The sequence below is a fragment of the Nicotiana tabacum genome, chromosome 24 (assembly GCF_000715075.1).
Source record: "Nicotiana tabacum cultivar K326 chromosome 24, ASM71507v2, whole genome shotgun sequence".
NCBI classification, from domain to species: domain Eukaryota; kingdom Viridiplantae; phylum Streptophyta; class Magnoliopsida; order Solanales; family Solanaceae; genus Nicotiana; species Nicotiana tabacum.
In genome coordinates, this window is record NC_134103.1 from 44,123,779 (window position 1) to 44,133,485 (window position 9,707).

The 9,707-nt window shown below is 34.1% G+C and overlaps 1 protein-coding gene across 3 annotated transcripts; it reads right to left on the reverse strand.

Annotated features, from left to right (window-relative positions):
• Window positions 1–606: 606 nt before the first annotated feature.
• LOC107794437 (uncharacterized) lies at window positions 607–5,966 on the reverse strand. 3 transcript variants are annotated; one of them, XM_075248033.1, is made up of 15 exons: window positions 5,724–5,966; window positions 4,858–5,000; window positions 4,653–4,764; window positions 4,404–4,541; window positions 3,314–3,418; window positions 2,872–2,955; window positions 2,673–2,788; window positions 2,485–2,586; window positions 2,288–2,401; window positions 2,107–2,163; window positions 1,928–1,994; window positions 1,791–1,844; window positions 1,602–1,676; window positions 1,266–1,301; window positions 607–962 (listed from the first exon to the last, which is right to left on the reverse strand). In XM_075248033.1, exons 2-15 carry the CDS (start codon window positions 4,875–4,877, stop codon window positions 849–851), a joined length of 1,194 nt encoding a protein of 397 aa, XP_075104134.1. In that variant the 5' UTR covers window positions 4,878–5,000; window positions 5,724–5,966; the 3' UTR covers window positions 607–848. The 3 variants fall into 3 exon arrangements, with proteins under 3 accessions (XP_075104134.1, XP_075104135.1, XP_075104136.1); XM_075248034.1 differs by having other exon boundaries at window positions 4,964–5,000; window positions 5,724–5,864; XM_075248035.1 differs by lacking the exon at window positions 1,602–1,676 and having other exon boundaries at window positions 5,724–5,964.
• Window positions 5,967–9,707: the final 3,741 nt, after the last annotated feature.

Genomic DNA, 9,707 nt, shown 5'->3' on the forward strand with positions numbered 1-9,707 from the left:
ATGTTTGTCTGAAATCTTAGCCTCAACGTGCGTGCTCTTCTTTAATCTCCTCAAGAGTTCTAGGTCTGTTTCGTAGTTATCCCCACCAACCCATCAAAAAAATAAATATCATGTTCGTAGCTGATTCCTTTGTGGCAGTGACTGCGAAATCGATTAAACAATTTTTTTAAAAACTTCAGAATTATAAGTATATGTCTAGTTCAAAACACTCTCTCTATATCTATAAGGAGGATTTATATAGCTGAACCTATCTAATTTGCTAAATAAGGATTCATATAACTGAACCTGTCTAATTTTAAATTGACGCATCGATTGTTTCACGTCAAAGGGACTGATATTAAAGCTATACATCAGCGTGGCTATCTGCTATTCTGCTTTAAATGCATTTTCTGGTAAAAGAAACTTTTCTTTTCAAAGAAAAAGGCTATTCCATGAATGTAAGGAAGAAGAGTTAAGGATTTCTCCGTTTTATACCTCATCCATTTGGATGGAGACTAGAAATTAATGACCACATAAAATGGGGCGTTCACTTTAGCCCCATTTTCTTCTCCTTTCTCATCTTTAATATGCTTGTGGAGAATTGTTGAAACCAAACTGGTTTTAATATTAGCCATAGCAAAGTACTGACAGTTTTACTGACTTAGGGTAATATCACCAATGTTTTTCAAACTTATTTATTATAAGTAAATCGCAATCATGCACGACTCTATTGAAGAAGCTCTATATATGCTTTACTTTAAAATTTTAATGTATCTTAACAACTATGACTATCAATTTTACAAGATGGAACCTATCATCCTAGGCAAAATTGCCAATACTATGTATACTGTCAACTTGACCATGTTAACTCAATGAGATGTCAGATTGGAAGGATCAATTCCTTTTGACTTGAAATAGGCTTTCTCTGCATTTGCTACCCTTGATTGAAACATTGTCCATTCCTTTCTACATCTCTCCCTCACCTGCCACAACAACATACAAGCTCAATTAATAACATAGCAATCCACCTGCTTCAAGTTTTTAAAGTGGAAAAGGATGAAACACAAGTAGCTCAACAGACATATTCCAAAGAAAAAGTGAACTGTCAATAGATGCTACCCCCCTCCCTCTTCCCGGACACTTTCTCTCCAGAAAACTTTCTTTTCTGGAAAGGAATTTGCTGGAGGTTTTTCTTTTGTGTGTGTGTGGGGTTGTGGGGGGGGGGGGGGGGGACTGGGGGCTAACTCAGGGTACTTATATAACAAATGTAACATAGAATTACTTACCCCTTGCCATGGAGCCTTCCCGTCTTTTGATTGCCCCTGTATAGAGGGAATGAGGAAAGGAAAAAAAGTGGTCACTTTGGTGTAAAAGCCAATAATAGCATAAACAAGTCTACTTCCTTTGGCATAACTTAAAGATGGCTATAGGTTTTATCATGTTTTTCAATATGCTTCCAAAATCAATTTATACAAGCAAGGATTGGCTCCACTTTTACCAACTAGCAGATTACATGTCAAACTAAGGTGTGGGAATGGATAAGTAGATGGCAATATTCACTTCATCTTGTTACATGTCAAACTATGGATAAGTAGATGGCAATATTCACTTCATCTAGTTACCTGATTTCCAAGGGAAGGGACACCATGATGAACAATCCATTGAGCATCTACAACTCCAATTTTCTCATGAGCAGGCTTCAAAACAGAATGTATATATGCTTAGTGCCTTGAATACTTTGGTACTAACAGACAAATGCATGTGAAGAAAGTAGCTGAGAAGACTGAATTCGTAGGATGAGCTGAATTTACCTCAACGCATCTACGAAGTGCAAAGTCAAGTCCCCAACCATGGACCAAGTCATTCTACAAGTCATAAAACAACAGAGTCAATCTCAAAAAAGCACAAAGTCAAGACCTTCTCCATGTTTAATATGCAAGGTAGATACCTGAATCATATGCCATACACAACGCCATGCATCTCGGGAGAAGACAGGAGCCATGATCTCTACAAATCTGAAAACAGAGAAGATTACATGGTAAGGAATACTTAAGAACTGAAACAAAATATAATTATTGAAAAAAAAAAGGAACTGAACAAACAAGCAAACAGGAGAACTATTCGTACGCTGCACATGGAGGCAAATGGGGGTTTGAGCACCAGCCTGGTTTCTCTTCTGTTATCCTGATCAGATAAATCAAGAAAAGAAAAAGAATAAGCAGAGGGAAATCTAAATACCAAGTATAAAACATTTAAAAAGACACAAGACTCGGTAGATAAATAATATCATGGGATTCCTGGTTCTTACGTGTGAACTTCACGATCACCTCTTCTCTTTGTCATTTGCCATGTTGTTCCTTTCCTGGGATCCAAACCTGGCTGTGAAATTTCCAAACCATGCTTCTTGACAAGTCTAATGTACCTGGGGTTGGACCAACGAATTTAGAGAAACTAAGATATTGGGTCAAATCAGCTGTTAAACACAGGAAATTACAAAATACTTACTCCTTGGCATCAAAATGCTCAATTCCTAGGTCTTCATCCCAGATAAAAATATAGTCATATGGGGCGACAATGTCCGGATGCAGAAACCTTTTTGCATACCACCTTATAAAGAGGTAAACTTCTTGTCACTAACATGGTTTAAAGTTGATCATAGTTCTAGTTCAGAATTACTTTATCATATTACTTACCATTTTGTTTGTTTCTGAACACTCACGTGGATGGCTCGTTTTGACCATTCAAATTCATCCCATTCAGTCGTCTTGCCATCATAGTGAAAAAGAAGAACTGTAAAGTCGTCAGAGAACTGTACAGGAAAAATTGTAAGGATGAGTGAGGAATTGAATAGAGAGTGGGGAGGAGCCTACAAAAGGAAACATATTGATATACCTTCTTTACAGCAGCATCAATGTTATGCTTCTGATTAAGACCAACAGTAAACGTTACCAGATATTTTGGCTTGCTGGGTAGGTCCTGCAGATAAAATACAATAATAAGATGCCTCTCCCCAATTTTTATTTTGGATTGTCAGTACAATGTCCTCATTCTTAAGGTTTGCAAATCACAACTGCCTTGATCTGGATTAGTGGGAGCAAATAAATCAAATTTTGTGATATAGTTTGTTAAGGAAAAGATTCAGATTTTTTCTAGATCAAAGTCAACCCAGGACGGAGATGGGTTACCATATTTGGACAAAGTTTGATCCTAAAAGTAACAGGCAAAAAGCTACAAGTGCTGCATCTAATTTTATTTTACCTTATAAGAGAATATTATGCTTCTAGCTCATGCAACAAGTAGCAATTGTGATATGCAAGTTCAATGTTACACTTACCTCACTAGGTTTCCCCCACAATCTCCGGGGATAGAAGTCGGACTCAGAATTAACAATCCCTGGAGGTAATCTTTCTGCCCCTCTTGGGTTTGATTGGACCCAAATCTGATAAGAATAAGGATGACTATCAGATGGAAAATGTGCTTTTATTTTAAGATATTTGCTTGCATAATCTCAAACATCAAACACAGTCACACACATGAAGCAAAGAAGATAAAGATGAAGAAGGTTGATTAAACAGCACTTGAAAGAAGCAGAAAAATGTGCAAAACAAAGCAAGAATAACGTTTAAGAGGTAGTAGATAAAGGGGATAAGACTTGTTAAATCCAGAACAATCAAGAAATGAAGACATGTTAAAAGATTCCAGTCAGAGGTAATTCTGCCACTGCCACTGATAGAAAGTATTGACTGAAACATGCAAAATGCTTAAACTTGAGGACTAAAGAAGACATTTTTTCAATCATCTAACCTCGACTGATTTTCCGTAACTATTAATGCTAACTAAAGCAAACATATGTCTGCTGTTTACTTAAAAATGATGCAAAAACATCTACTGGAAATGCAATTTCATGTTACATTGAAAAACGAAAAGGTGTTGGAGATTTATATGAATTGCTATCAGTAGCTAACTTGCTATGTAGGACAGGCTAGAACTTTAGAATTTTTCTGATAATCGATAGAATTTGGAATGTTTAGCTTCAGAAATAGTGTTGATGACCATATATTCAGCTCAAGCAGGGATCTAGGGGAAGTGTTTTTCACTCAATCTGCATACAAACTCTTGATAAAGAAAATTAGCAAGAATAAGTTCCTTTAGTATTCTTAGAAGGATGCGTATTACATAAGGATAGGTGTTTGCACACGTGTCTTCGCATTAAATCATTTTTCTTCTTGCAATATTTCATACTTGAAAACATGATAAGTTAATATCTTGACCTATAAAATTGTCACTTCTGGCAGAACTGCAAGAAAGAAGGCATACGAGAACAAATATTTTAAGCAATTGCAGCAAAATAATACTAGTTCATACTGGTGGCCAAAGCCCTAAATCTTGACCTTTAAATCAATTTCGTGGTAGCAAGGATGTACCTGCAATTGACCTGTCGCATTCTGATTGCTAATGTCCATAGTATTAGACGATGAATCTGCATGCTTTTGGGCTGAAACAATATTATTTCTGTCTCTAGCAATTGGGAAGTTGCTTACAATACTGGCTGTTATATTTAGCTGAAAAATCGGAACCAAAAGAAGTATTTTATATACAAATGAAATTACAGCACTGCACGAAATTGATCACTATATGATTGTATGAACAAGGAGGGCATTATCAATCTATACCTTGGTTAATGAGCTAGTAGGAAATGAAATTCCTATGAATAAGCCAAATATGATTCCACAACATATGGAGACAATAAGCCTCATAGTTTCAGCTGACATTAAGGAATTGGAGCTGCAGAACGTACTTCAAGTTAGAGAAACTATTATGAAATAGACAACATCAAACACTTGGTATGATCACAAGTAAAATTCCATGATCACGAACCCGCGTCCAAAATTCCTCATGTTAAATACAGTATCTGAATCAATAAGTACAACCAAACTAGTCAAATAAGCTTTACTGCATCCCAAGTAAGTTTATTAGCTACCACCTTTCAGTCGAACGAACATAACAATGGGACGGAGAACCTGAAATATCAAAAGAAAAGTAAGATCCTTCTGCAATTAAAAAGTTAAGATGCACCCACACAAACAAACAAACAAAAAAGTTAAGGTGAACAAGCTAATGAGCCTCTCTTCTTTAGCTTCAAATTAGAAATTAACTACCTTGCCTCAAGCTCTTAGCATCTCACCCTCCTCCTTCTCAACACACAAACTCAAACGGTAAAAGTTTCTTAATCAATATAGAACTGCAAATTATTTCCTCCTACACTAGATTGCCTCCAATGAATTTGAATATTAGAAACCTTAAATCCCAGCAAAGACCAAACATGATACACACTTCTGCAAAGTCAATTGGTCATGTGCCTAGCTTTTGACTATATCAACTTGAACACAACCAATAGATCAAGCACTAAGCTAATTTCAATTCCTCAATTCTGTGTCCCCAAAAACAAGCCACTATGAGTCTTATTTTACTCGTCCCTCACATTCAATGTATTTTACAAACTAACCTATCTATCAATACGAAACAACTATACTTTCTTAAAATTTAAAATATATTCTCCTCTGCACAAGTTAGGTCCAAAAACAGACAAAGAAATTTAATTATCATAAGCAAGTTCCCATCAACACAAGACACAAAAGCACAAAGCTAAGAAACAAGTTCCCATCAACACAAGACACAAAAGCACACAAAGATTACACCTTTTTAACACATAAATGCAAAAGGCAGGGTGTTTCAGAAAGTACCTGTAATGATAAGCAAAACCCAGAAAAATCTTGAACAGAAACAAGAAATGGAAGCCTAAGAATCACAGAACAAGAGTGATTTTCAAGGGAAAAAGAATTTGGGTTTAGCTACTATAAGACCTGTTAGCTAATATTAACCTTCTGGGTACCTATAAATATGTAAAAAGAACCAAACAGAAGCAAGAAAGAGCTGTGAAAGGGAGAAGAAAATTCGTGAAGCGCTAAGCAAAAAACTTGTGTTAATGACACAGAGAAAGAGGGGGGAAAAGTAGAAGCACAAAAGAGGTAGAATTGCTTTTATTTACTCCTTTTACCTATATAAAAGTCTGTTTAAGGTTGGATTATTAGTAATCTACTAATATGGTTAAAGTCGAAGATTAATAAGGGAATAAATTTATTTTTTAAAGTAGTAACTTTTTAAATATTTTTTGTTTAAAGCGTAACTGTTTAATTAGTGTATTAAACTAGGAACTTTTTTCCCATATTAAATTAGGGACTTTAAAAGTAATTTCAGGTGATGATGTGTCTGGTTTTTATTTGGCTTTGCTATGTGTCGGTCTTTTGATTCGCTGACGTGGATGAAGTACTTCCTATTGGCTGGTTATTTGTTTATTTATGTTGGACAAATATTTTTCTTTTTCAAGGTGACAGGAATGTTGATACGTGCAAAAACGAATACTCCAATTACTATTATTATATATTTATTGAATCAAACAATTTTTTGTAGACAAAAAAAATTCAAATAATTATTTTTAATTATAGTTATTAAAAATATTTTAAATACATATGTTGAAAAATATTTAAAAAATCAAATTCAATTTCACTGTAAAATTTTATACCTTGCCTTCAACCTTATAAACCTAAATTCTTTTGAAGATAAAAAAAGTACTATTTACATTACTAATTACCAAAATATTAAATCATTTAATACAAACTAATTTGGAAAGGATATTAGTACTTATGCTAAAAACATATCAACACTTAGATCTAAGCACGTATGACGTACCTCCATCTTCTAAATTAATTGCTACGCCAAGGATTCAATGTATTACTTTTTATTTCAAAATATAGTTATTTATATTCGTTAAGTTGGATTAAATATTAGTTGGAACAGAACAATGACCAATATGGTACAACTTGTATCGCAGTTTCATGATTTTAAAACTTCAGTGAGTTGGCTATTTGTTGGTCATAGATATTTATTTGTTATTTCCCTATTAACTAGGTAAAGAAAAACAGATACATATTAGGTAACCAATATTTGCATAGGAACTCTTTTTCTTTTAAAAGGAGGACATATATATTCCACAGAAATTTAGGTAAACAATATATAAGGTTAAACGACTAATTATTAACTAAAGTATAAAGCTTTGAAGCAAAAAATGTTGCTGGGTGTGATGAGAAGTGAAGGATGACAAACTTTAGAAGGATCATTATTACTTCCTGGAATTAAGTACATAACTTAGGATCATTTAAAGAACACTTTAAATCAATTCATGGTTTATGGGTTGCTGATGTTTCCCTCTTAACTTTTTTTTTTTTCCTTTTTTAATGGTGGTGTGAGAGTTAATTTGCACAAGTCTCCATTATTTTATCAGGTATGATCTTTTATTTTATATCGGTATAAATATCAAATAACTCCGACAACGAAAACTTGAGCGGATAAAAAGAAATTACATAAAAAATTTTCTCATTCCTTCATGATATACAAATCACTTAACTACAAGACATAAGCATGTTGGCCAAGTCCAAATTGGAGATTCAAGAGAACTAAAGTTAGTGGTCCAACAAAGTACCAAGAACTTGGGGTGTGTTTGGTATAAAGGAAAATATTTTCCGTAAAAAAAATTTCTTGGAAAACAAGTAGTAATCTTACTCATTTTTCGGTGTTTGGTATGCAAATTAAGGAAAATAACTTCTCAAGAGTATTCATAAATAATTTAGATACAGTAAACATGAAGCCATAAACTTTCAAACCAACAACCTTCCGAACCCACAAATTTCATAAAATTCCGAACCGCTAAACTTTCAAACCTGTAGATTTTATAATTTCTAAACCCGCAAACTTTCAAACACATAAACCTCCAAACTCATAACTTTGGAACTCGTAAAATTTCGAACCTGTAAACTGATTAATGAAAAAAACAGAACTGAAAATATAAAAAAAAATATTTTTTTGCAGCGGAGGGGAGGGGGTAGGTGGTGCAGAAAAACGAAAACAAAAATTGAAAATGCAAAAAAAAAAAAAAAAAAGTTTGCAGGGAGGATCATCGGGGGGAGGGAGGGTGTAGAAATTAAAGAAAAAATTTCCGGAGGGTTAGCAGGGTGGGTGGTAACGGAAAGAAAACAAAAACTGAAATTGGAAAAAAAAAATGTTTGGAGAGAGGGGGTGGGAGAGGTGGGGTAGCGGAGAGAAGGAGGGATTGGGTTTAGATGTGAGGGTAGGTGGAGTTTTTGGAAAATATTTTCCTAACTTTTTCTAGAAAAGTCATTTTCCTTCAATTTCAGGAAAATGTGATATCTAGGAAAATATTTTCCAAACTATTGTGTGCAACCAAACAGTGAAAAATGAAAAAATATTTTCTGTTATACGAAACACACCTTGATGTTTAAAGCCACATATTTTAAAAAATGGGGGTTCCATTAATTAAATGCTGACGAATAAAAGCATCTCATGGTTCCTTTAAGGGCGAAACTAATAAAACCAAATTTGACTAAGTTTAGTCAGTATTAGTTTAAGAGTCAAAAAAATGAGAAATAGTGTAAGTTTCTTCTTGGAGAAGAATGAAGACATCGAAAAGAAAGTAAACAAAAATACTAAAATTCGCATACGTGTCTGTTTAATAGTACGCAGAGTATAGGTCTATTTGTAGAAAATGGAATACAGTGAAAGGAAAGAAAAATTGAAATTACATTCTCATATATGTGAATTTAATTGAAAACAAAATATTAATTTTTATAAGAGGAGAATTCCCTAGGTATAATTTTATTTCGAAATTATTCCAAATGACTTTCATAAGTTGCAAGATATGAGTCGCATTCCAAGCTCTAATTAAATACCCTCCATGTTTTTTAAGAAGTTAGTAGTGGGTAAATTTCAATTTTTAAGGCTACAATTCAAATTGTAAGATTTCAATCATTGCTAACAGAACCTATCTAAATCTAACTTTTTGATACTGCCATTCAAATTTTAACAATTGAAACAACAACAACAACAACAACAACCCAGTATAATCTCACTAGTGGGGTCTGGGGAGGATAGTGTGTACGCAGACCTTACCTCTACCATGGATAAAGAGGCTGATTGCGATAGACCCTCGGCTCCCTCCCTCCGATAGACGAAATATAAAACTGACGCCCCTCACCCCACATTGTTTTGGCTGTATGTTCAAATAACTAAAAACAAAACAGCAAAAATTATACGCAAACAAGAACCTTAAATTGTTTATAATTACGTGTTTAAGGGACTTGATAATGCGCAAATGCGTGACTCTCAGAAGGTTGACTAATCAACATTCAACAATAATGAGAACATATTAAAAGAATACCAATGAAATGAATTGATGTGTATCGACTTGCATGGTTGTGGCCTGTGGGAGAAAAGTCAGAACAAATGGCTAGCAATAGAAGCCGGGCGGAGACTTTGACCTCTTCACAAAGTCTTCCGTTGGACAATAACTGGAACCATAGAGGTGCTAAACTGCAATTTCAGTCTCTTTTTATTATTAGACAGAATACCCTAATAAACACTTTTACTTATCCCGTTTTGTTATCTCAGTCCCGATACTCTAAAAAATTTTATCTAGGCACTCATAATTTTTAAGACACATTACTTTAAACCTCTCTAACCGTTGACCAAACATACGTGGCAACTTTACGACCGAGTTGGACAAAATACGTGAACTTCACACGTATAACGAGAGTAAACATAAAAAAGTTAGACTAAAAATGATTAAAATAAGAAGAAAAAATAAAAATAAAAAA

Bases quoted from the DNA above. Each gene is read 5' to 3' on its own strand.
- LOC107794437 (XM_075248033.1), bottom strand. From the start codon at position 4,877: ATGAGGAATTTTGGACGCGG. The intron at 3,419-4,403 runs GTACATCCTTGC...TATTCTTATCAG, and splicing joins ATGCGACAGGTCAATTGCAG to ATTTGGGTCCAATCAAACCC. The intron at 2,164-2,287 runs GTAAGAACCAGG...TTATCTGATCAG, and splicing joins GGTGATCGTGAAGTTCACAC to GATAACAGAAGAGAAACCAG.